At 40.9% G+C, this 27,618-nt stretch overlaps 1 protein-coding gene across 1 annotated transcript in view; it reads right to left on the bottom strand.

Annotated features, from left to right (window-relative positions):
• Positions 1 to 22,975, bottom strand: part of EGFLAM (EGF like, fibronectin type III and laminin G domains) — a 207,303-nt gene extending 184,328 nt beyond the window's left edge. Inside the window, exon 1 of the mRNA XM_037799260.1 lies at positions 22,701 to 22,975. Coding sequence (XP_037655188.1) covers positions 22,701 to 22,797 — 97 coding nt within the window. The 5' untranslated portion in view covers positions 22,798 to 22,975. The remainder of the gene's footprint in view (positions 1 to 22,700) is intronic.
• Positions 22,976 to 27,618: the final 4,643 nt, after the last annotated feature.

The raw sequence follows: 27,618 nt of genomic DNA, 5'->3' as shown, positions 1-27,618 counted from the left end.
CTTGGCAGCAACATGTTTTTTCCATTTTCCAGTTTTGAAACTGACCACATTTCTTTAAAAAACCCAAAAGTCACAGGCTGTTTTACTAATTATACTGAAAGTGCTATACAATGTCAAGAAAAATTGAGTAATACAATAAAAAAGCCTTACTGTATATTTAAATCCCCTTATCTTTAGCTGTTTTTGTTTTTTTAATCTGCAAACCATCTAACCTGTGCACTGAATTTTCATTTATATAAAAACACATTAATAAAGATCTACATAAATTATACTGAAAAAGCACTTCATAATGTACATTTCAGCTTTATAATTAGTTTTTTTAATCTTAAATCAGATGATTGAAATGTAATATAGTTAAGGTACAAACTAAGTAATTATTATTTCCAAAAGGAATCATTTTACCTTTGGAATTTTGCAAAGTGTTAATGAGTTTTGGAGAAAGTATTATATTTCTTATTCACGCTTTATTCCCAGCGGTTAGCAGAATACCTGGCATGTGGGTCTTGCTAAATGAAAAATTACTGACCAAATAAATCAAAATGTAAACATCAACATGTAATTAGCAGAAACCCACTGATTTATCACTTCCCCCTTGAGGCATGAATGATACTCACTTCCATGCCTCAGCTCATGGTACTGGCCCATTTCCTTCTGATTGGTGGTTGGGCTTCCATCATGACTGGATGGTGATTTTTCCTTTCCAGTCATTTATAGAAATGTGCCTGCCTCTGGATATGTGTGTGATAAATTGGAAAGACTATTAGACTAGGACTTAGAAAACATAGGGTCCGGTTCTGCCACTCCTGTGATCTCATAGTTTCCTTTCTGAGTTCATTCACATGTTGATCCTACCATAAACTAGGCATGTGCAAGGCACATCAAAGGCATTATATGACTGGGATAGGTTGTGGTAGGTACCCTAGAAGAAAACGTTCTTAATCTTAACCCGTTCTTGTGGGTGTGAATCCACTGTAAATAGGACCTTTTGAAGATGTTATTTTTAGTTAAAGGTGTGGCCCAAGTGAGTGAGTTTGGGCCTTAATCCTATTACTGGAAGTTTCAGGAAGGGAAAGTCACATGTAGGAGCAGAAGCTGGAAGTCAGTGGAATCTGGAAGAGAAAGGAGAATATGTCGCCATGTGCATTGCCATGTGTTAGAAAAGCCAAAGACTCAAGGATCATGGTAGCCAGCACCAGAATGCCCCAGTCTTTGAGGAGAAAACATAGCCTTGCTGACACCTAGATTTCGGATTTCTCTTAGCCTCACAACCTTGAGCCAATATATTCCCATTGTTTAAGCCAACCCACTGTGTTTAGCAGAAAAACTAAAACAACTCAACTCATAAAACTCCAAAGGTAAATGATTGATCTCCATTTTACACATGAAAAGAATGAGGCTCAGAAAGATTAAGGAACCTGCCAAAGCTCACCAATCTATGAGGCAGGATTATAAAATAAGTCTATCCGACTTCAAAAATCTTTTAGCTGGGACTAATCACATCAGTCGTAATACTGATAATATAGACAAAAGTTTTGCAGACACTGAAGCACCATACAAATACGAGCTATCATCATTATCATAATCTTTCAGTCTCTTATATTTATATCATTGCCCTTAGAGATATCTCTCATTTGAAGCATAAAAATAGCACTTATATCAGTCAAGTCTCCTACTTTTCCAGACCTCTGTGGCAGGCTCTGGCCAGCCCTGGTCCTCTCAACCTCTTCTCGGTCTGTTTAGATCGGACATGACTGGCTGGGCATGTTCACACGTTGGTCACAATTTCAGAGATGCAAAGTCATTATTTAGGAGTGAGGTCTGCTCACTGTTTTATAATCTGTGTAAAGTGTAGCAATATGGCACTGGTGACACAGTGCCTCAAACTCTGCTATTCAATCCAGTTATACGGCTTGCTACCGGAAATTTTATAATCATAAAAGATGAGTATGCTGGAGTTTCAGGGTGACGTGGCTAAGGTTTAAGAGGATTTGGTAAACTCCTCCTCAGGGCTTCCCATACTCTGGGCAGAAACTCACTCTGGACTGTGAGTCTACCAAGGCCTCCAAACCCAGGTCTTCTTCCTTAGGAACAGGGTGACTTGGGAAGCTGCACTCACTTTATATCTCTTAGGCTGATCCCTCATGATACATTTTGTTGAGAACATATCATTTGTGCTTTTTATAGTGAACTATAAGATGTAAAATATTTGAGTGCTCATTTGGGTCAAGTCTCCAGGCCACCCTCCAGAGGGCCAATTCAGCCCTGGAGAGGAGGAAAGGAGAAGTGGCTTAAGGAGAAAGGCTCTAGCCCAGCCTGCCTTTATTCAAATCCCAGCTCTGCCACTTAACATCTCTCTGTTTCAGTCACGTCATCTGCAAAATGGTCATGAAGAGTAATACCTAGCTCAAAGAATTGTTAAGAAGAATAAAAATATTATCTCTAAGTTCTGGAAATAATGCTTGGCATGTAGTCAAACTATATGCTTAAGTTATAAAAAAATCTGAATAGTGTAATAATTGGTATAATTGGTACATATGTGTGCCATTACAGAAGACATCCCTGTTATGGAAGATTTGAGGGTTACTCATTTAAAGAGTTTCATTGATTTGAACTCATCCAAGGCAAAATTAGTTGACAATTTCATCAGGGTTTGGCAGAAGCTGAGTACAGTCTACTCTGAGATTACCTGAGTAAAACATGAATGTGAACAGAAGGCAGGGTTATTTTTAACCAAACAAACAAAAAACAAACAAACAAACAAACAAACAAAAAAAAAACCAAGCTTTTAAAAGCGTTCTGAGTTAAAGAAAGTCTACCTAAGTTACTTGCTGAATTAACCCACAATCTTGTCTTAGTTTCCAAGGACTGCTGTAACAAAGTACCACAAATTGGGTGGCTTAAAACAGCAGAAACTTGTTGTCTCAGTTCTGAAGACTGAGAGTCTGAAATCAAGATGTCAACAGACCATGCTTCCTCTAAAATCTGTAAAGGACCTGTTCTGTGCATCTCTCCTGGCTGCTGGCGGTGGCTTGCCAGCAACCATGGCATTCTCCTCTCTTACTCTCGGTCTGTGTGAAATTCTCCCTTTGTTATCAGGACACCAGCCGTACTGGATTAGGGGCCCACCCTAACTAATTAAATTTGGCCTTTGTGGTGCTTTGGAGCTATGTACTCCAGAAAAACATGTTCTTAAACTTGATGCATTCCTGTGGGTGTGGACCCATTATAAATAAGATCTCTTCGAGATGTTAATTCAGTTAAGATGTGGCCCAGATGAATCAGGTTAGGCTTTAATCTGGATTACAGGAATCCTTTATAAGCAGAGTGAAAGTCAGACGTAGGAAAAACCAAAGGGAGCAGCCAGAAGCCAGAAGTCAATGGAACTGAGAAGCCAGGAGAGGCCACCAAGAGCAGTGCATGTGAGAGAAAAGCCAAGGACCAAGGATCACCGGCAGCCAGCCCCAGATGCCATAGTCCCCTGAGAGAGAGCTTTGATGATGTCTTGATTTGAAACTTCTCCTAGCCTCAAAACTGTGAGCCAGTAAATTCCCTTTGCTTAAGCCAACCCATTGCACGATATTTGATTTAGCAGCAAAGACAGTAAAACAGCTTCCTCAACCAGTAAATTTTCAAAGACCCTATTTCCAAATAAGGTCACATTCACTGGGGATTACAACTTGAACATGTCTTTTTAAGGGGATACAATTTAACCCATAACAAGCCTCTATTCCCTGCATGAATGTACTGATACTGATGGCAGCCAATGTCCCTGGGAAGGCTTGGGGCTGGGAAGGAGCACTCTCTCTCTTACACATCTGCTCCCTTCACAGCAGAATGGCTCACTCACCAAGAGTCAGTTGTGATGTTCCCAGTTATTATTCGAATCACATAACTTTTTAGTTTGTAAATGAATGAAATAGAAGTATGACAAGAAAAAGTTGTTCCTATAACAACTAAGTTGACTGCTTTGGAATAACTTGATACAAGGTGAATCCTAAGAACAATTGCTGCAACTCTAAAAGTCTGGGAAATTTCAGAGTACTCTGTATTAAGATAATGCAATATGGTTGCAGTTTATACTTGAAAAATGACCAAGAACTCCAATAAGGGAGACCAAATTAAAAAAAAAAAAAAAAAAAAAAAAGCTTTGCCCCTACATCCAGATATTGTCATATAAATCTCCCATTCATCTCCTTAACTGAAAATAAAATGTATTATAATCTACATTAAAATCATTTCCTTCACTGACTTTTTCAACTAACTGATCAATCCAAATTGGACTGGATAAGAGAGTGTCTACTCTGATTACATGAAAACAGTTACTCTTGATAATAATTCAGTCTTTTTTTTTTTCCTTTAAAACAGAACTATTGTCATTACTTTAAACTATGGGCAGAATGAGGGCTCTGGGATGAGGATCAGGTCTATACGGTTTTCTGTGTGTGTGTTATTTGGCATTGCCATTTATTGCCCATTATTAACATAAACAGATCTTATTGAGAAATGTCTTTATCTTCCCAGGGTTGTTTGCAATTAGAGCAAGACCCCACATTTATCTAAAGCTAACTTCCCCTGGACTTGCTTGAATATCTAGAATACATTTTAGCCATTACAACCCTACTGTTGCTGGCATTTGGGAAATGAATCAAGCTATTCGCCAGGAATCAAGGAACTTTCAGCAAGAAGAGAAAATGTTAACTATGTTAACAATGAAAAAGGAGACCACAGAGGGAGCAAAGAAAGAAAGCAGTAGGCCTGCAGTGTACATTATTTAGGGTTCAGGATAACTCCCATTCTACCAAGGACTGACCAGAGTTCCAGTGACCAAAAGCAAACTACAAATTTGGCCCTTGACTTGTTTTTATAAATAAAGTTTTATTGAAACACAGCCACACACATTTATTTATGTATTGCCTATGGAGGCTTTTGCTCTACAACAGTAGAGCTGATTAGTTGTGACAGAGACTCACAAATCCCAAAATATTCACTATCTGGCCCTTTACTGAAAAAGTTTGCCAACCCTTGCTCTAAAGGATCAACGCAATGCAAGGCAGTTCTCTACAAGTTATGACTCTAACTCAGCTTTTAAAGAAATGTTCTGGAACTTTGCCATAGTAGGTTAATTCCTCAAGGTTGTCCTCAACAATGAGAGCAAGCCAAGTGATTAACTAAGTTACTGACACTGTCCTATGACACAAACTTCCCCTCAGTTTCTCCTTCAAAGGTGACTCAAGGGAGGATTCACTGAAGAGTATACTATGGAGATAATTCTGGATGAGAATTTTAATACTGTATAAATGTTCTCTCTTCCTTTCTATGACTTGACACCCCTAGGTCTTCTCTTAAGGGGGGTCTCTGTCACTTAGAAGCTGGTGCCTCTCCCACATCTGTTAGTTTGGAACTAATGAGGATGAGCCAAGAGGTAGCTCTGGCTGGAACTGGGGAGAAGGAACAAACTTTTCATGGGTCATTTGCTTCTACAGCCATAGCACTGTTTTTGGAAACTGGGCCGAAGGGGCTATTACCTCTAAATGTAGAAGCAAAAAACAAAATTGAAAGGAAAGAAGAGAGAGCCAGTGAAAATACAAGCCACAGGTATGCATCTCTACTCCCAAGCAGTTGGAGAGGTGGTGGGTCTAGCAGACACTAACTAGCTGCATGACCTTAAGCAAGTGACTAATCTTCTCTAGACCATTCAGGGTTGGATGGTTACCACGAATGTCCCTTCTAGTGCTGAAGTTTTAGGATTCTATGATGCCACAACAGGAGGTGGTGTTATTACCACCAGGGCCTGGCACACTGCAAGCACCATATAAATGTTAGCTGTCATTATCATTTTGTGAAGGCACAGTGGATGCATTTAAAAGTAAATGCAGATTCTCCTCCATTGTAAGAATCAAGAGCAGAGAAGAAATTCTAAATAGTAGGGCTTAATCATAAGTAATAAAGACTATCATTCCAATGGCCACCTTCTCAATTCATACAAGTGAGAAAAGGTGTGGGTTTTTGTTGTTGTTGTTGTTGTTTGTTTGTTTGTTTTTGATGGTTGTTATTCAGAGTCAAAACCCAAGTAGTTACTCTTCCTGAATATCTCCAGTTGGAACTAGCTCAATCAAAAAGCTGTATTTGTACTTTGTACTACAATGTTGTTTTTGTTTGTTTCTTTGTTTTTTCCTAAAAATCCCAATGCAGGCTGGGACTGAGAACTAGGATTCAGGATATGGAGTTTCTAAACATCTTTGCCTTCTTCCCATAATATATATAATATACACACATACACACACATATAGACATATATGCATACATACATATGTATATAAACTTTTGAAGGGTGGTTTTCTATCAGAATGATAAATGCCATTCTGTCTTGAGTTTACAAATAGAATAGCTATTCAGTCCCACAATAATACCTTAGCACTTCAGAGATGGCCAACACATTTCCAACTCTTTGAGGGTTTCCTGGCAGGCTAGAAGTATTGGGGATTTAACATCCACCCTCCCAACAGTCCTCACCCAATGCCTGATGCAATTGGTGTAAATACCCCAGCTCCCACACCCCTCAGGTGGGATAACTCTAAGCCATAAATTCTATACCATTTCCTTGAGTTTCTCCCATGAGATTAAGCTCTAATCCCCACAGTATAACTTGCTTGACGACACAACCTTTACTAGTCGTCTTCTCACTTGAATCCCTGTGTACTGCCCACTCCCCTACCATTTCTAGTTTTTTTTTCCACCTTCCAATAAGTCATTTTCACTCAGATTTTTTTTTAAGGTATGTTTCTGGGGATTCCAAGCTAAGACAATAAGTGTGACTTACTTCTTTTTAGTTTGAATAATAAGCATTTTCATTTCTACTAATCAATAGAACATGCAGTAGAAGATATGTATAGCCAAGAAGCCAGTGCAGAATTTAAAAAGCATCAAGAGCACAAAAACCAACAAAGATATAAACCTAAAGAGAAATGGGAGAAAGTCCAAGCTTGCCTGGGCCTTTCCTTTAGATTGAATTCACTAGAATTATGAGAAGTTAATTTTAGTTCAAGGTAACTCCTGAAGAAATGAAGAACTATCTTCCCTTCATTTCACATGTTGCTCAGGAACCTCTGGGCTCCTGGAATTTCTATTAAGAGTCCTGAATATCGCTTTCTCAGCACAACATAGTTATGGATACATTGATCTCTTATCCCTTAAGTGGCCTGCAGATTTGGGACCGAAGGAGAAGCTCATCCTCAAAAGACCAAGGATTTTATTACCCTTGCAGTTATCCCATGGATTTACAGCAGGCATGCTTAAGCTAAATCAGAGCCAATCCTCAGAGGGTTCTGAATGCAAGCTAAAAGCAAATCAAAAATTTATGGCTAGACTTAAGGAGGAAAATAGCAGAAACAGGGCATGTAACACAGAGCAGTGGTGCCAAGGGTATCAGACAGGGTCCCAGCAGGAAGAAGAATTTACTTAATTAAAAAAGATTTTAATTAAGAGATTACTTAGAGAGCTGTGTGCAGCCTTAAGGAAGAACTAGAGAAACCGTTGCACCCATAGAGCAACACCAATGAGCTGCTGTTACTACCCGTAGGGTTAAAAGTGCAAGTGCAAGTGGAGAAAATAGTGTTCTGGGCACCCAGCAAGAGTTGGAAGCCATGCAGGGAAAAAGGATGTAGTTTTAGAGAAATGCAGCTGCTGCCTGCAATGCAGTACCAAAGTAGGAAGGAATCTCTCCCTTGCTGCCCTCTGATCTGCTACTGGTGCCTTTTGTTGGTTGAACCCAAAGGAAGGCAGAAGGCAAAGGAGTCTGGGCAAGGCAGCCTGGTGAGGCCAACCTCATGGAGCACAGAGCAGGGCAAAAGAAAAGCAGAGTATACTTGGAGTGAGGAGCAGGACACAAGTAAAATCCCACCCATACATGGGTACAGAACAAAGCATTTCAGAGCCTCACTCTTAAGGGGTAAAAAGTGACAGTTATTTCATTTGTTTCCTTAATTCTTAGTTCATTTTTTCCCATCATTTTACTATGAAAATTTTCAAACATATACAAAAGCGAAAGAACTTTACAGTGAACATCTGTTTACTCACCACCTAGATTGTACCCATTAAAATTTTACTATATTTGCTTTATCATGTATCAATCCAATGATCTATTCCTCTCCCCATCCATCAGTGAACCTTATTTTTTGATGTATTTCAAAGGAAATCTCAGATATCATTATGATGCTAAATACTTCCGTATTCTATCATCTACTCAGTTCATTTTCAGTTGCTGTTATAATACAACTTATTTACAGATATACACACACACATATATATACACACACACACAATGAAGTCAACTCGTGAATGAGTCAATTGATTGCTTTTACTTCGGCCGCCCAGGGCATTCACTTTATCACATGTCGGTCATTACAAAGATTGGAAACCTTTGCAAATAGTCTAGCTTTTAACTGCTTTACTTTCCTGGGATTGCAGAATTGATCTTCGTAAGCAAGCCAGGATCAGTACAGTAAAAATGAAGAAAAATGCTGAAGAGCTTGAGGACTGTTTTCCCCAGTCGATCTCATTAGGAGAGATGGACTGACTTTATCCCTTCTCCAGCAACCTGACCTTTTCAATCATACCTCCAGAGCCATTCTCACCGTTTTCCTTCAGTTTTAAAGACAGATCAGGAGAGGAGGGGTGGTGAAAATTTGACTGTTTTAACCCCTCCTCACCCACTATCTTTTAATGTATGAGTAAATGCTGTTGCTTTTCCTTCTTAATCTCCCAAGACATGACAGAAAACAGGTCCAAGGGAGCCCCACATGTTACTTAAACTTTGCCTGTTCTCTGGATATCAAAAATGACATATTTTACAGCATGGACTCAATCAGAGGCTCCTTAAAAACCCACAATTCCAATAGCCTTTAGCAGCATGTAGGTGGGATTTAAATTACATGCTGCTGCAGACACTCTGTGGGGCATTCCCTTCTCTAAATCATACTGCAGTGTGGGTTTCAAATGTCTGCCCAGGTTGAGCAAAAATGTTGGTACAGAGAAGTGGCACCTTTTCTGTATTGTGTTGGAGGAAGGAAATGAATTCAGGAGCTGGAAGCAGGATCAAATCAATCACACAAAGTTAAAATGTCTTTGTCTAAAATGAGGCCATCATTTTCCATTCTACAGTTGACTGTGAAAGACTGACCACATGCAAGACCCTCCACCAGGCAGCAAAGGGGCTACAAAGATGAAGTAGTCATGGTGCCTTTTTGACAAAGTTGTAAGTCTATACAGATGAGATGAGTCAGGTATACTGATAAATAATGCCAGACAAAATGGAAGGAGAGAGAAATGGCTTCTGGCTGAGATGGTTCATTTAGACTTCACAGAAGAAGGAACAATTGAGCTGTACTTTGAAGGATCATTGCATTTCTTTGGGCAGAGATGAGAGAAGGATATTCCAAGAGGGTATTTCAACATGCAGTCAGGTTCAGCATTGGGAAAGAGAAAAGGAAGTCTACAGAATAGCAAATAATCTAGCTTGGCTGGAATGAGGTTGTGTATTCGGTGAGAACACAGCAAAAGTTAAGTAGGGGCATTTTGTTAGAGACCTTGAGTCCTCAGCTTTATAGTGTGGAAGGCAGTAGGGAGCCAGTAGAAAATACTAAAACCAAGACTGACAGGATTAGAACTGCATTTTGGAAAGGTAATTCTGACAGACAGTATGGGTAAATCAAAATGGGGAGAAAGTAGAGATCATGGAAATTTTGTCTTTTACATTTACTCTCTTAAGACCACAGTAAGGAAGGTGGTTATTGCTTGAACTTTTTGATATCCCAACTTCACATAACCTCTCTTTGGGTAGAAAACTGTACACTTGATACATGAAAATCTATTACTACTACAATGGCCATAAGAAAACTATGATCTCAATATTTTCTCTTTGGTATTGCACAAAATCCCCCAAAATGTTAGCTGTGTTTTTTTAAACTTGAAGCTGACTCTGGGTCTTTCATCAATGACATAAACTTTACGATTAATGTAGACAACAAAAGTCATCCTTTGGGGTCATAAAATCCGATAATCCATAATTTGAAATTAAAGAAATGAAATTCTTTTCATTTCCATGTGAGCCCAAGCTCAGCTACACATTTGTGTCAATGCTGTCAATATTTGCAGTTATACCAAATACGGAACTACCACTCTACCACTATATAAACTCCATAAACAATAATGAAACTAATTAATATGGACTAGCTTTGGAGTACCCATTACATGCCAAATGCATAGGTACTTTCTTTCCTAAGTGCATTTCTAGTCATCGTATTATCTCATTAATTTATCACACAAAACCCTTGTAGTAGGGATTATGAGCCATAAATTTCAGAAAAGGAATCTAAAATGTAAAGAAACTAAATACTCTATCTGGAATAAGACAGCTACACATTTTAAATCAAGGATTCAAACTCAGGTCTGTCTTAGTGGATTCTTGTTACAATCGCTCCAAGCTGAAGGATGTGTGTTATATGTGTAGGTTGTGGCTGAAGTCTATCAACTACTTAAAAATACCTATCAATCTCTTGCTTCTTTTTTCAACCTAATGGTTTATTTATTTAACCTCACCAATTAAGAACTCCCCAGAGAATCAAAGAGATATTTGAGAAACTAACAGGAAGCCTTGAGACTTAAATGATAAACCTTGAAAATTGCCACATTGAAGGCCTAACAAATACCATTTGTCACTAAAGAAGATGGCTGAAGAGTTGAGAAACAGAAAACTTCAAAGCCAGGCTAAGACTAAGACTTCTGGGTGGTCCCTGAGACCCCTACAGGAGACACCTGGGAGAATTCTGGGGACATTCTCCAGCTGCTACAACTGCTTCTCAGTTGCAAACAGCCCCTCAGTCATTGAGTATTTTTGCAAAAACAGCCACTTTCTCTGCACACCAGCCAACCAGGAACATGACTGAAAGCATGGCCAGGTCATTCTGCGAAGTGTTGTGTGATGTACATGGAATCTCTGCAAGTAAAGAGCTATGAGGAAGATGTCTTATGGGTGATGTCTGTCCTAGTTGAAGAGCTAGACTTGGGCACCTTGCAATGATCACACTCACCCATTAGCATTAAAAATCTCTAGATTTATGGTAGCATTGAGGGCTAGGAGCTGGTAGATCTGAGTTCTGGCTATATTTGTTTCCTCTTTGATGAGGCAAGGGTTATTGAGATCAAATGAGATAATTCCTGTGAAAATGCTCTGAAAAGTACAGTGGTCTAACAAAATGTACCAATTTATTTTTGTTACAATTAAGCCACACCATCTTTGTCCCCATCAAAATAGGCTGTGGCATCTAAAAAATGAATTTTATATTTTTAAGATGCATCTCTCACTGAATAAATTATTTTACTATGAATAGTCCTTTTTGTTATGGGACACAAATATAGAAGGAGCTTCCAGTAAACTGTGGGGGTGGGGGGATCTGGAGTTCTAGTTGACGTGCCTCAGAAATTTTCTCTAACCCACTGAGTAGTTGTATTTTACTTTTCAAAAGGGATTAATTTTACTTTCTGTAAAATGTAGAAGATATATAGCAACATATAGCATATTTTCACTTAACCACGTACATATTTTTGGACCCTTTTGTAAACTGACTTGTCAATTGGCTGCTTAGTTTTTAGGTCCTTTTGTTAAATAATGGTAGCCTCCAACAAGTAAAGAGAAATAACTATCTGCTTTTCAACCAGGTTGTACATGACAATGAAAGCAAATTCCAGGCCAAATTCTGCCACATATACAAATATTCATGGGCAAGCACTCACAAAAATAGTTATCGACCTGTTCTTGTAGACTGGGTGATACCCCTCCTTTGTTTTTTTGGGAACTTGAACAAGCACTACATTAGAAACAATACAATGTATCCACCAAACCTGGTTCATTTCTTTCTGTATACACAGCTGAACTATCATTCCTAGCATCCTTACAGTTAGTTTGGGACCATGTTCTGGCCTGACACATAAAACTCTCCCACACAAACTTTCTTTCTCTTGACCTACCACAACTCTTGAAGCCCCTTCCGAAGATGGTGTCATTACAGATGAGGCATCCAAGAAAGAATAACTTGAGTCTCCAAGTCGCAGTTTGGAGAGCAGCCTGGGAAAGTGCTCAACCAGGAACATTCACTTTGGACTTAGAGTAAATGCGAAATAAATTTTGTGTCAATCCCCTGAGATTTGGGGTTGTTTGTTACAGCAGATAGTGTTAATTACCGTGATAAATACAAGCACCTTGCTGAATGGGTCGCTCTGTGGCAGATACACCAATATTCTAATGGAAGGATCTGCAAACAAAGTAGCAGGATCAGGCAATTGAGTATGCTATTAAGTGAGGGAAACACAGGAGCAAACGGAGCTGTAGCCTAACTCCAAAGTAGCTTGGCTGCTGGGTTTGCTGATTTCTTACTTTGTCCATGTATAAAATAAGAGGGACATGTGCAGTCTTTCTGCCTAATTGCATATTTCATCAATGAAAAAATTATTTCTAACATAATTAGCAAACCATTTAGTATGGATTTTTTTTTAATATTATTGTGGTAACATTTGTACAACACAAAATTTCCCATTTTAACCACTTTTGTATGTACAATTCAGTGATATTAATTGCATTTGCTATATTGTGTTACCACCACAACCAACCATTACCAAATCCCCAAATGGAAACTCTGTACCCACCAAGCAGTGACTCCTCATATTCCTCCTCCCACAGCCCCTGGAAACCTCTAATCTACTTCTATCTCTATGAATTGGTTTATTCTAGGTATTTCATATACATGAAATCATATAATAGTTGTCCTTTTGTGTCTGACTTATTTCAGTCAACATGATACCTTCAAGGTTTATTCATGTTGTCGCATATATCACAACTTCATGCCTTTTTATGGTGGAATAATACTGCATTGTATGTATATAATACATTTTGTTTATCCATTCATCTGTGGGTAGATAATGTGGATTTTTGATAACATCATTTGAAGCATTTTCAGTCACCTTTGAGAGTGGACTTCATGGTAAAGTCCTTCAATTGATAATTAATGAGCCATGGGGTATGGATTCTTGGCTAGGGTAGAAGCGAACTTCAAAATATTTAACCATTGGGATGGCACAGCCACTGAGAGATTAAAAACAGATGTAAACTCTTATGCAGGAGTGGTGCCTTCTATTCTGGATTACTTGAAGAATAAACTAAGCAGCCCTAGGCCAAAGATCAAAGTAATTTACAGTCACTATTTATATTGAAGTACATAAAAAATAAATTACTGACAATATAACAGGCACCTAATTCACAGTCATCATCCATTTTATTTATTTCTCTGCTCACTCCAAGAATTACGAGCAAAGGATCATGGGCTCTATCCCTAAGTATAAGATTAGATCAGTAAAATTAGCCATCTGTCCAACAAAGGCTTTAAACTCAGGTTGTATTTAAGTATTATGTTTCCAACTGCCCAGATGTTACAAAATAGTGACTGCTGATATAACTCCTTTTGCACAATGTAAGCCATTAAATGGCTAATGTAAACTTATTGCACCAAGAAAAATACATGGCATTAACATTGCATTAAATCTGATTCAGGATTTTGATTGCGCTGTCAGCAAACACAAGTGTTAAGATTTAAATTGCTCAGGATTTGCAGAGTCAGATGAAGATGGAATTGTCAAACATCTTTAAGGGAGTGGGAAAGAGAGGGACTGGAAATGAGATCAGAGTTAGAAAGCATATCCTCCATTGGTCTTGTTGGTTAAGGTTAATATAATAGCTACTACGATTATTGTTATATAATAATATTGGTCCTTTGTGTAGCACTTCAGTTCTTTCAAAGTGCTAGTCTGCTTTATTTACTTTGATTCTTAAAATAAGCTGGTGGCATTATTTGGAGGGTGGGGAGTGGGGGCTTTTTACTACTGAGGAAATTAAGGAATCATTAATAGGAAAAGGAAGCGAGGCTGAGCTTGGGCTCTCTCTTTCCAGGCCACCAGCAGTGGCTCATGTAGTCCTCCAATCTACTGGCCAATGAGTAAGACCTCAACCATTTCTTAGCTCTCCAGCTCCTGGAGACTTTCCCTGACTCCTAGTCACATGTCAGTCTGGATAATTCTCTTTCACGCACAGCTGTTCACCACTGACCACATCCTGCAAAACATCCCCTGTGATGATTACTGGGTGAAAATCATCCATCATTCCTCAGGCTACTGTTTCCCAAAGGTTATCTATGCAGGTGAGACCACAAACCTGGCAGCCCAAACTAAAGATCAGGACATGTCTATGAACAATGACTCCTTCTGATTTACAAATTAATTTATCTGAAAAATTTTACACCTTGATACATATTAAACCACATGTAATCATACACTAACATGTATTAAACAGGGTAAAATTACATGAAATCATAACTGTGTTTTTTATTCCCGATGCCTGGAAATACATGTTGTTTCAGATTTGTTTCCCTGTCTAGATTAAACAGTCCCAGTTTCTTAAATACTGTCATGAAGATTCAGTCTTCTAATATCCTTTTCAATACATTGGTAAATGTGTTATCTCATTTAATCCTCCCAGCAACCTCTGTGGAGGAAACTCGGTTTACAGAGCTATACAACTTGGTTGATGTCATCAAGTAAATAACAAAAAGCACAGCCAGAACTTGAACTCAGGTTTGCTGAATACCAGCATCTGTGCTCTCCCCTAAGCCCTCTTGCTCAGCCAGAAGAAACCAGCCTTGGAGGTTGAAAGAGCCAGTAGGGTTGGTTATCTACCATATAGTGTGGCTTTTGCTAATGGCACTGCAGGCTTTCCCTTTTTTGTGTAGCCAGCTCACAATGATGTGTGAAGAAAAGGGGGTAACTAGGAAAAGGAGGACGTGGCTCGGAAAAAGCTCCTTAGAAATACCATAAGTCCTAAATCCAACCTCCTGGGCTGTTCTGGTTAAAATACAGATGCCCCGGGGGAACATCCTGTTACCAGCAATCACAGCTCCGTGTGGATGAATGAAGCAGAGTTAGTCCAACGTGACACAGACGCCTGGGGTGGAGGTGCAGAGGCGGGGAAGGAGATGGGAGGAGCCCAGGGCAGGAAAAGCCTCCTCTGGTGTTTCTCAAAGCTTGTACTGTGAGCCACCTACACCAAGTCTCTGGAGTTCTTGTTAAAAAGGAAGAATCCCAGGAGGATTTCCAAGAATTCTTATCCATGTGGAAGTTTGGGAATTACTTGCCTGGTCCACAGTTTTACTCAAGAATTCTGGCCCTGGAAGAGAAGTATCTCAGAATTGGATTAACTAATAAAGTACTTGCTCTCCCTGGGTCAGAGAGGAGCTCTGAGCCAGCTCTGGAAAGTGCGCCCTCTGCTGGCATCATTATGATTTGTTTTGCACCTGAATGTCCACCCTACCCACACCTCCTTTTCCTCCCGTCTGATTAGGGGTTCTGCAAAAAGGCAAAGGTCTTCAAGCTCATTTCTGGAGACTGAAACTACACTCTGAGGTCCTTCTTCAAAACAGAGGTCCACTACCATTGGAATCAAAGATGAGTCTTTGGGGGTTCCCCTGCAAACTGCCATTTAGGTTCTGCTGTATCTCCTCACCTTTTCTTTCCTTTTTCTAGTCTTGAAATAACAGGTGTGCTTCCAATTTGTGCAGCTTGTCATGCAGTGACAAAGATAAGTGGCAGGAGTCTTGACTAGCTCAAAAGATTTTCTGTTACACTCAAGACATCGTGTCATTAATTTAGTCAACTGGGAGAAATCACAGTCCTGCTTTCTGAGTGCATGAACTGGGAGAATACAGGATAGCCACAGGCTAATTCTGTGGAAGCTGAAGTCCCACCACAGCTCCAGACTCATCAGCCTCTGTCTTCGTGGAGTCTAGCTCAGAGTCACTGAACCACTTTTGACCTAAAACCAGATGGATATAACCCATAACCAGATGGACAACAATTCCCAAAAGAATTCTAAAGTTACTAAAGCCTTGGGCTCTGGGTTAGGGGGAAAAAAAAAAAGAACACTCAGTTCCTTTCTGGCCAAGTCACTCTGCCTTGAGAAAGAATTCTCAAGAATTCTCTTGGCTGTGTTAAACTGCATTTACCTCTGACCCTGACCTCTATGTCCCTTTACCTCACAATGAATCAAAGAAGAGACAGAGGGAGAGAGGGAGAAATGCTTCTTTATAGGGATTAGAAATCATATGGAAACAAATAGGAGTGTAGGAGGGCTGCTACAATGAAGGGTCAGAGGGAAACATTTCTGCCACTAAACACTTACCAAGGGCCTTAATTGCATGGGTGCACACACACACACACACACACACACACACACACACACACACACACACACACAGGAAGAGAATTCTCTAGTGGCCTTTGCAAGCTACAGTTTTTCCCAAGAACCAAGACCATCTGGGTTAGCATTGTGGTAGAGTATGGTTGGTTGGAAACGGGACAAAGAGGGACATTCAGAAGAGATGAGTCTCCAAAATTATATGCTGTGAGGAAAGGGGTTTAGATAATAACTACAAGTGAGGAGGTAACTAGTCTCATATGGATACCAGGTTGTTCAGGGTGGGGTGGGGGTATTAGAACAGATGACCTCTGGCCCCTCAGCCTCTCAACGTCACACTAGCAGCTCCTAAAACCACCTGGAGGTGCACGGATTCTCCACCATCAATTAATGAGGCACATTCCTCTATGAGCTAACTCTGCTCTTACTGGACTTTTTTTTTCCTTTCGAAATGCCCTAGATCTTGATTTTAGTCTAATTGTTACCTGTAGAGAAATGCTGAGGAAATGGCAAGTAAAAAGACCAGGAATGTGCATCTCCTTAAGATGGACCCCAAAATCCTCCATGGAAAACCTTGAACTCTGAACCGTGACCTGGCCTTCTGGCCACTGACCCTGGGACCTCAAGAAGTCCCAGGAAAGTCAAGAGGAAAGGCAGGTCTCACATGCAGTTCTCCAGTCCCTCTCTTTGTGCCAGACAAGAAATTAATGCCATAAGTTCTGTCTAAATAAACAAAGGCACACTCAGATCTCTAGAATTGGGGAGCACTGGTCTTTAACCCAGTGATGCCCCCACCACAACTTCCAGCACCCCTATAGCCATCCTGAGCACTTGGCACCAAGTCCCAGACCTGCAGTCGCAAAGTCGGCCATAAAGATTCCATGGACAGAAACCTTGTAGAGAGAAAAGGATCTATACCCCATCTACCGCATGCAGAAATAAGTGAACCCTAATGGCGCCCTCCAATGTGGGCTGAGAGCTACAGCGAGCATTCTAAGCCAGAGAAACACTATTCCTGAGATCCCCCAACATAAGAAAGGCTTAGAAAATTTAGCCAATACATGCTCATAAAAGAAAATATCCCTTGACCTATATTTAACCCCTCATACAAAAATTAACTCAAAAAGAGTCATAGACCTACTGTAAAACCTAAAAATACACAACTTCTAGAATAATTAACTATGGGATAGGCAGGAAAAAAGCATCATTTGATAAATTAGACTTTATTAAAATTTAAAACTTCTGCTGTTTGAAAGACACCATTAAGAAAATAAAAAGACAAGTCACAGACTGAAAGAAAATATTTGCAAAACATATATGGTGGGGGAGAATAAAGAAATGTTGGACTTTGTCACCTGGATTGTTGCTAATGTTGTCACAAATATCGAGGACTGATGGTTTGGTATGCCTTGCCCTTATGAAGCTTGTTACTGAAAAGGAAAGGCTAAACCTGATTATAATTGTGCCTAAGAGTCTCCCCCTGAGTACTTCTTTGTTGCTCAGATGTGGCCCTCTCTCTCTTCCTAGCTAAGCCAACTCAGCAGGTGAACTCACTGCCCTTCCCCCTACATGGGACCTGACTGCCAGGGGTGTAAATCTCCCTGGCAGTGCAGAGTATGACTCATGATGATGAATCTGGACCCAACATTTTGGGATTGAGAACATCTTCTTGACCAAAAGAAGTGGCTGAGAGATTTCAAATGGAGTTGAGAGGTCACTCTGGTGATCATTCTTACGCATGATACAGATAACCCTTTTTAGGTTATAGTGTACTGGAATAGCTAGTAGTAAATATCTGAAACCATCAAACTGCAACCCAGTAGCCTTGACTCTTGAAGACAACTGTATAACAATGTAGCTTAAAGGGGTGACAGTGTGATTGTGAAAACCTTGTGGATCACACTCCCTTTATCCAATATATGGATGGATGAGTAGAAAAATGGAGACAAAAACAATGAAAAATAGGGTAGGATGGGGGGGATGGCTTGGGTGTTCTTTTTTACTTTTATTTTTTATTCTTAATTTTATTCTTTCTGGTATAAGAAAAATGTTCAAAAAATAGATTGGGGTGATGAATGCACAACTATATGATGGTACTGTAAACAGTTGATTGTACATCATGGATGATTGTATGGTATGTGACCATATCTCAATAAAACTGAATTTGAAAAAAAACACATATGTAACAAAGGATTTAAAAGATTTGCATCTAGAATATATAAAGAAGTCTCAAAACACAGTAATAGTAAACAAATATCCCAACTGTTGAAAAAAAAAAAAAAAACAGCAAAAGATTTGAACAGGTATTTGGTCAAAGAAGAGATACAGATGGTAAATAAGTACATAAAAAGATGTTCAATATTTTGTCATTAGGGAAAAGCAAATTAAACCCATAATCAGATACCATTAAGTATCTATTTAGAATGGCTTAAAAGAAAACTGACAATACCAAATGCTCTAAAGGATGTGAAGCAAGGAACTTTCATGCATTGCTGATAGAAATGCAAAATGATCTACCCACTTCGGAAAACCGTTTTGCTTGCTTCTTATAAAGTTTAACATACACCTACCTTATGATGCTCAGATCTCAGCCCTATTATTTGCACAGAAGAAATGAAAACATGTGACCACATAAAGACTGAAGGTTTATAGCAGCTTTATTCATTATAGGCTATAACTGGAAACAACCCCAAAGTCCATCAACTAGTGAATGGTTAAACTGTGGTCCGTCTATACAATGGACTACTACTGAGCAACAAAAAAAATGAGCACACTTCTGATACATGCAACAACATGGACGACTCTTAAAAACATGATGCCCAGTAAAAGAAGGCAGGCACAAATTAAGACATTTTGCAAAAAGCAAAACTATAGTGACAGAAATCAGATCTGAGGTTGCCAGTGGTTGAAGGTGGGAAGAGAGATTTTCTCTAAAGAGACACAAGGAAACATTTTAGGATAATGGAAATGTCCTATATCTCGATTGTGGTGATGGTTACATCATATGTTTGTCAGAAATCATCAAACTGTACATCCAAAAAAGATGAACTTCACTATTTGTAAATTATATCTCAATAAGCCTGGCTAAAAAAAAAAAATAGTAATAATAAAGACAAAGTTATTCATCTGCCCATGGGAATATGTGTGGCTTGTCATCCGCTAGTTCCAGCAGATGTGTCTGAATTTCCCCTTCCCTCCTTCACAGTCCCTCCTTCCCTTCCTGGCAAGATTCAGGGTATGGGAGAAGCACCAGAGGTGACTCAAGAGGGTGGGAAACTGGGTACTAGTCCCAGGTAGCAGGTGACAGAAGCTTGGGCAAGTCATTTTACTACCCTTAGCCCATTTGCAAAATGAGAGTTTTTCATTTCCTTCCAGGTCTTTGATTCTGATTTTTTCATCTGTAAAGGAATGCAGGATATCCAACAAACAGTTTCCACACCATGAAGACCTAGGAAAATGGCAGGATGCTACACCCTCCCCAAGCTACAGAGGCTCCTTCTTCTACTTCTACATTCTGCAGTGGGCCCTCTGGCCCTCAGAAGGTGTAACTCCCAGGAGTCCAACAAGAGAAAGTAAGTGGCCAATAGCTTCCAGAACTCCATCTCGGTGTCATTCACACTCTGTTGTCCTCGGAGTCCTGGGCATAAGTCCATGTATAAATGGTTAGCAGCGACTCAGTTTCCTCACACAAAGCCGCGGGGTCCCATGGTAGCCCCATTCTTCTGCAATGAGGAAGACGCCCTTCAAGACAGGCTGCTAAGAAAGAACTCAGTTTGTGGTGCTGAGTGTCAGAGCCTGACTCTCACTCCTACCACTTGCTAGTTGTGTGACCTGGACTTATGCCCAGGACTCCAAAGACAACAGAGTCCTGGGATGAGCTATTTAACCTCTCAAATCCATGATTTCCCCTTGAGTAAAATGGGGATAATAATAGTAACTACTTCACCGGGCTGTTGGGTTGATTAAATAAATCAGTGTGTGTCAAGTTCTTAGAACAGCTTCCCAAGCACTTCATAAGCGTAAGTTGTTATTGCCTAATTTGACTTAACTTGAAAACCGTGAATTTTTGTGAATCTTGGTAAATGTAGAGGTTCTTTTATTAACGCTGAGTTCCAGTGAATGAGCTGCCTCGGGGAGGAGAAGAAGGTTGCCTGTGCAGAGCCCACAGTAGATATACCTGAAGCCACGACGCGGTTATTTCTCAATAGAGATGGAGGAGGATGCCCAACAAAGCTGTGCTTGTCAAAAATAGATTTGGAAGTGTGAAGAAACAGGAAGGGTCACCCAGAAGAAACAGCACCGCTCCAGCACGGCGGCCTCCAGCACACTGCACACATCCCATTTCTACTGAGGAAACAAGGTACAAAGGCTCTCCCATATGATACGAGCAGGATTTGCTGAGGTCTGGGGAAGATTATAAATTAGCTGGTTGCTGTTCACATCAGAGGCAAGCTGGGCACATTTGGTTTTTAATCTGGACCAATTTTCTGGATCAAAAACGAGTCTCTCCAAGGGATGTAAATGAGCCCAGGAGGAAATTTTCCCCTGAAGTTTATGAAGTAGCTCTCATTTTAATCTGAGCTGCTTTCCAACCTGGAAGTCAGTGTCTGGATAAAATTATAAAATAATGAAAAATCCTTCTAGGCTGCACCTAGTCTAAATATTCTTCTACCTCAAGCTGAATGAATTTAATATGCCAAAATACTTAAAAAGTAGATTTTCTACTATCAAAATCCTATCTATGCTTCAACATAGATATGCTTCAAATAAAACAGAAGAGGTCAACACATCTCTTTATTTCCATATAAAAGATAAGAATGAGGTGCTGGATGAACCAGATAGAAAATATTTTTAAGAGAGGAACTACAAAAAAGAAAAAAAAAAAAAAACAAGAAAGGAAATATAGAGAACCATATGAGTTTATACAACAAGCTTTTGTGAAATCCTTTTTTTAAAAATTCTGCTTAAATGGATTGAAATTTATCCTAGAAGAACACTGCACATTCCACTCACACTGGAGAACTATAGATACAACTAGGCATTGTTCAAAAAATGCTACTAGATGGTTGTATGTGAATAAACCTGCAGAAGGCAATTCATCACGATGTGGTTGCCTTAAGGAGAAAAGTTCGAAAGGAGACCTTCACAGAAATGCTTTAAGATGTGCATTCGTGTGCATGCAAGAAGAGAAACAATTTAATATAATATTACCTTGGTTGGCTGCTATTATCTCCAAAATAAATTGAAGAGTCTGGAAATGGAATGGCCCATAATTTAATGTGGTACAGATTATAATAATGACCATAAATTTCAAGGCAGGTAGCAAAATGCAGGTGTTGATAGACACAATGTGAAAAGAGGGTATATCCCAGAGCTGAAAGGCAACAAGTCATTTTTCCAAATGGAGAGATTCTGAACAGCAAAAAATATTTAAGCAGCCATATGGGAACCTGACAAGATTATTTTCTTTGCCGTCTAATAAATTTTCCCTTGTTTGCTTTTCTTATAGAAATGTTATTTGTAAAGACAAACTGTGCTTTCTTCGAGGTTTTACAGACTGCATTCAAATAAAGTTATATTGTTTTCCATTGTTCATAAGATATAATTAATCCCATAAGACAACCTCACTTACCAAGTAAACTAAGAAAAAACAGATTTTTTCAGAATTCTAAATAGAGTCCCAGCAAAGAAGAATGAAAATCAGTATTCAGAAATAACGTTTTGAACTTTGTTGTTTAGAATGTTCTACTTTGAATGATCTCATAATACAGTCCAAATCGCAGTATACCAAAAACATGAAGACTTTTACCTAGTGGAACTGCAAGTTACTGTGGTTTCAAGTTCTCTCCAATCTTTGTAATAGCCTAAAATGCCTACACCTTTGTTTAAATAGCTGAACAAAAGACAGAAGTTCAAAACAGGGTAAAAGTAACTCATCTGGCGCTGTTTTCTGAGAAAACTACCCCAAAGTGGAAGAGGATCGTTAACACCAAAGCCCACATCCCTGCACAGTCCATGGGAAAAACCAGAGGTGGGCAGAGGGGATTCTAGGGAAGTCTTCAGACACTTAACAGGAAATGGGCTCTGGACAATGTGAATTCAATAAGCGGTTTATGAGACAGCCTGATCCGCTGCCCCAACTCTCAGCTCTCTGTGGTCAAATACAGAGCCCTCCACCTCTACTGTATCTGGAAAATTATTCTTTTAATAAATAAATATCTCTGGAGCCGCCTGGGCTGGGGGGAGGGCGAGGCTCACGTCTTCTCTCCGCTCCCGCAGAGCTGAACCTGGTTAAGCCGCCGCGGTCCAGGGGAGGGAGACGCTGTGCGTTACCCGCCTGGCGTCCTCACCCAGGACGCAGCCTGGGGCGCTCCGGGCGTGGCGCCCCCGGGCGCACTGAGCGCATTACCTGGTTTCCGGAGAGCCGCTCCGAGCGACCCTGACCCGGGTCCGAGGCTGGAAGCCAGGAGTATGAGCCGGAGCAAGAGGCTTCGGATTAAATCCATTTCACCGCCGGTGCTTGCAAAGTTTCACGAAGTCCCGGGAGCACAGGGAAAGGGCGTCTCCTGGGGGATGAGGGGGACGCGGCCCCCTTGGATCCCCTAGCCTGGATGAGGAGGTGGGGGACTGAGGGAGCTGGAACCGGATCGCTGGGGGAGTTCAGGGAGGCAGGACAGCAGCCAGGAGGTCGTTGTAGGGAGTGAGGCCGGCTGCGAGCTGCAGGGCTTTTCGGGGTAGAAGGGGGGCGGGGGTGGCGAAGGAGGCCGACGGGGAGGGACGGGCTGGCCGCGGGAGGGAGGGAGGCTCGACCGGCTTGGGGATGGAATTACAATCGAGGAAAGGAGAGGGGCAGGCACTGAGACAATATACTCTTTGCCCACCTCAGAAGCAGAAAGCCCGCCCCTCACCCACTCAAGCGACCCCCCCCAGCTCTGCCCTTCTCCACTGGTGACCTAAATTGGGAGGGGATTGGGGGGTGGGTAGGGAAGTCGACCTCCACCTCTTGAGACTCAGGACAGGAAGGAGGTGTTTGCGGGTTCGGGACCGTCGGCCGTGATCCCGGCCCTGAAATCTTGCGGTACCTCCCCTTCCCCTGGGTGACCCTCCCCCGTCTCCGCCACACCCCTTTAAGGCGCTCCTACCCAGCTTTGCGCTCCCGGGTCCAGGGGCTAGAGGTCTAGGGAAGATAAGGGGTTGGGGAGGGTGGTTTGCAAGTGTAGGGGGCTGGGGTGAGAAAAAGAGGAGGAGGAGCCGACCAGGACTGGGGCGCTAAGAAGATAAGTGGGATTTAAAGCGCGCAGATGGAGGGCTGAGGCCCGGCCACTCAGACCGAAACACCGGGTGGCGACTGGGAACTGGCGCAGGGAGCGGGGTCTTCTCCCGGCAGAGGAAGGCAACTTGAGACCCTCGGGAAGAAATGCAACTCCTGGTTATACCTTGGAATCTGGAGTGAGGAGACAAGGTTGGGAGGCGGCGCCCTCCCGCTGGTTTGAGGCTGGGGTCCAGCGCGGGGTCCTGGCCACTGATTCCGGGGTAGGAGTTCCCGGGTCTCCGGGAGCTGAGAGCCCCTGTCCTGGCCCAGGAAAGGCGCCATCTCCTCTGGACTTGCTGCCCCGGGACTCAGTAAAATGCACGTTTTGCGGGATTTTCCCGGTGGCGTGCCAAGAGGGGAGACTCAGGAATTCAAGTCCCTGTACAAACTGGTGTTCTAACCTCCAAACCAGCAAGTACAATGAATAAACCAAGAGGGAATCAACCCAGAGAGAAAGATCGAAGTCCTCGGGAAGTGCCTGGCAGAAGGACTCAGTGCCAAGGGCCAAGAGGACCAAGCACAGCTGCCGCCCCACCTTGCAGCCTAACCAGGGCACCTTCATTAACCTCATACGCTCAGGAGAAGGAGAAGGAAGGATGACCAACATGTTCCATTCCCCAGAAGATTTCTACTCCTCTTTTAGGAATTCTGTTTCCTTGGGCCTAAAGGGTTTGTAATGAGCCCGACTTGTTTGTTAGCAAAGCTGAGAACAGGTTCCATTTGTGTTGGAGTTTTCAGGTGTGCAGCTGTCCGCATATAAATTCAAAGTCTGCTCCAGCCTATTTGGGGGAAATCTTGGCTGTGACCGTAGAACTTGGCCTTTTACTCAGTGCTGGAGTAGAAAAGTTGGGACAGAAGAATTGCCTTTTCACTGTCCAAGATGACCATAGAGCCAGGTGAGAGGCTAGGCAATGTGACTGACCCTGCAGCTACTAATCACAAAGGTCACAGAATCAGAGGTGCTCAGAGTTATCGGTAGCCCTAGGGGTCATGTAGATCTTGCCTCCATTCCACAGAGGTATCTGCTTTTACTTTCAGCATCCTTGGCAGATCATGCCACCTGGCCTTGAACTCCACCTATGACAGAGCTCCCACCTCACTACCAGCACAGAAGTTGTTGGACAGCTTCATTTATGAGAATGTGGTTTCTTATGTCAGACCCAAATGTGGTGCCCAGAACCAAGCAAGTATTACAATGCAGGTACCTCCCATGTTGTTTCTGCTCTTATCCACTCAAAAATCACTCTCCTGGATCAAGAAATTGGAAATAATATTCATTAATATCAGGGCTAACCTTTAGCACCTACCACGTACCAGCCCTCATAAAAGCACTTTACAATCTTAGTAACAGCTATACAAGGAAGGTATTCTTATTAGTATTATCCCCATTTTACAGATGAGAAAACTGAAGCCTGGTTAGCAACTTGCCCAAAGTCAAGCAGCTCCCAAGAGGTGGAACTGAGATTCAATCTAGGCAGTCTGGTTCCAGAGTTCAAGCTCTTAAGAGGACAAAGGGAAGAGTAGACCACAAGAGTGGACCAAAAATAAGGAGACTGTGTGTTTTTTCCCAAGCTCTGCCTAGAGTGTATCTTTGTAAAATGAAGGCACTGAGTGAAATAATTGTTAAATTCCAGGTTTTGCTTTCTTTTCATTTTCTGATAAAGCAGTACTCTCTGATCCAAGCCATTTTGTTCTGAATGTGCCTGTTGTGTGTTGCATTGTGTCCTCCCAAAAGACATGTTCAATCTCTGTAATCCCCGTTTCCTGTGAATGTGACCTAATTTATAGGCTCTTTGCAGATTTAATCAAGTTAAGATGAGGTCACACTGGATTAGGATGGGCCCTAATCTAATGGCAGGTATCCTTATGAGAAGAGGGAAATTTGAATGCAGACACACTGGGAGAACGCCATGAAACAGCGGAGCAGAGATTAGAATAATGTGTCTACAAACCAAGGAATATAAAGGATTGTCTATCAGCCAGAAGAGGCAAGAAAGGATCCTCCCCTAGAGGCTTCAGAGAGAGTTTAGACCTACAGACACTTTGATTTTGGACTTCTAATCTCCAGAACTGTGAAAGAATTTTATTTCTGTTGTTTTAAGCCACCAAGTTTGTGGTTCTCTGTTGCATCCACCCTGGGAAATGATTCCAGTGCCTTTTACCACATTTTGTTTATCCTTTTTTCTATTGATAGACATTTGGGTTGCTTCCACCTTTCACTATTGTAGTGTGTTAGTGCTGATTAGGCTGGAATCCTTTGATTGTGTGTTTCCATGGAAATGTGACTCAATCAACTGTGGGTGAGACCTTTGATTGGATAATTTCCATGGAGGTGTTACCCCACCCATTTAGGGTGGGTCTTAATTGAATCACTGGAGTCCTTTAGAAGTGCTCACAGACAGAAGGAGGTGCTGCAGCCAAGAGAGACACTTTTAAGAACGTACAGAAGCTGAGAGAGGAGCTGGAACACAACCCGGGATCAGCAGATGCCAGCCACATGCCTTCCCAGCTAACAGAGGTTTTCCAGATGCCATTGACCTTCCTTTGGTGAAGGTATACTTGTGTTGATGCCTTCATTTGGACATTTTCATGGCCTTCAGACTGTAGCTTTGTAACCAAATAAATACCCTTTACAAAAGCCAATCCATTTCTGGTGTTTTGCAAAACAGCAGCATTAGCAAACCAGAACATGTAGGTAATGCTGCTATGAACATTGGTTTACAAATATCTGTTTGAATTCCTGCTTTCAATTCTTTGCTGTAATTCTGTGTTTAACTTTCTGGTGACCAGCCAAACTGTTTTCCACAGTGGCTACACCAGTTTACATTCCCACCAACAGTATAGTAGGGTTCCCATTTCTCTGCATCCTTACCAGCACTTGTTAATTTTCAGTTGTTTTTGGTTTTAATAGTAGCCAGTCTAGTGGGTGTGAGGTGGTATCTCATTGTGCTTTTTTAAATACTCCTTATCATTATTATTATTATTAGAGAAGTTGTAGGTTTACAGAAAAATCGTGCAGAAACTACACAGCTCTCATATGCTCCCCCCTCCCCCCACTATTAACACTTGCACTAGTCTGGTACATTTGTTACAATTGATGAAAGAATATTGTTATAATTGTACAATTAACTAGCCCATGGTTTACATTTAATTAGGGTTCTCTGTGATGTACAGTCCTATGGTTTTTAACACTTTTACTCTAGTAACATACATACAATTTAAAATTTCCCCTTTGGGGTTTTAATGTTGTTGAGGATCTTTTCATGTGCTTATTGTCCATTTGCGTATATTTTTTGGAGAAATGTCCATTCAAGTCCTTTGCCCATTTTTTAATCAGGTTGTTTGTCTTTTTGTTGTTGAGTTTTAGGAGTTCTTTGGATATCCTACCTATTAAATCCCTATCTTGATAATGTCATTTGGTGCACAAAGGTTTTCATTTGAATAAAAATCTGATTTATTGATTTTTTTCTTTTGTTGCCCATGTTTTTGGTGTAAAGTCTAAGAATCCATTGCCTAATACAAGGACCTGAAGATACTTCTCTGTATTGACTTTTAAGAGTTTTATACCTTTAATTGTTATTTTTAGGTAGTTGAATCATTTTGAGTTAATTTTTGTATATGCTGTGAGGCAGGGGCCCACTTTCATTCTTTTGCATGTGGATACCCAATTGGCCATAGATGTGTGGGTTTATTTCTGAACTTCCAATCCTATTCCATTGGTCTATATTTCTGCCCTTGTGACACTACCACACTGTTTTGATTACTGTAGCTTTCTAATAAACTTTGAAATTGGAAGTACAAGTCTTCTTTATTCTTTTTCAAGATGATTTTGGTTACTCAGAGACCCTTAACATCTTAATGATATTAAATCTTCTGATCCATGAGCACAGAATATCTTTCCTTTTATTTAGGTCTTCTTTAATTTCTTTCAGGAATGATTTGTAGTTTTTATGTACAAGTCTTCTATGTCTTTGGTTAAATGTATCCCTGGATATTTGATTCTTTTAGTTACTTT

Source organism: Choloepus didactylus, chromosome 11, assembly GCF_015220235.1.
Source record: "Choloepus didactylus isolate mChoDid1 chromosome 11, mChoDid1.pri, whole genome shotgun sequence".
In the NCBI taxonomy this organism is placed as follows: domain Eukaryota; kingdom Metazoa; phylum Chordata; class Mammalia; order Pilosa; family Megalonychidae; genus Choloepus; species Choloepus didactylus.
This window is presented reverse-complemented; position numbering and strand designations above follow the sequence as displayed.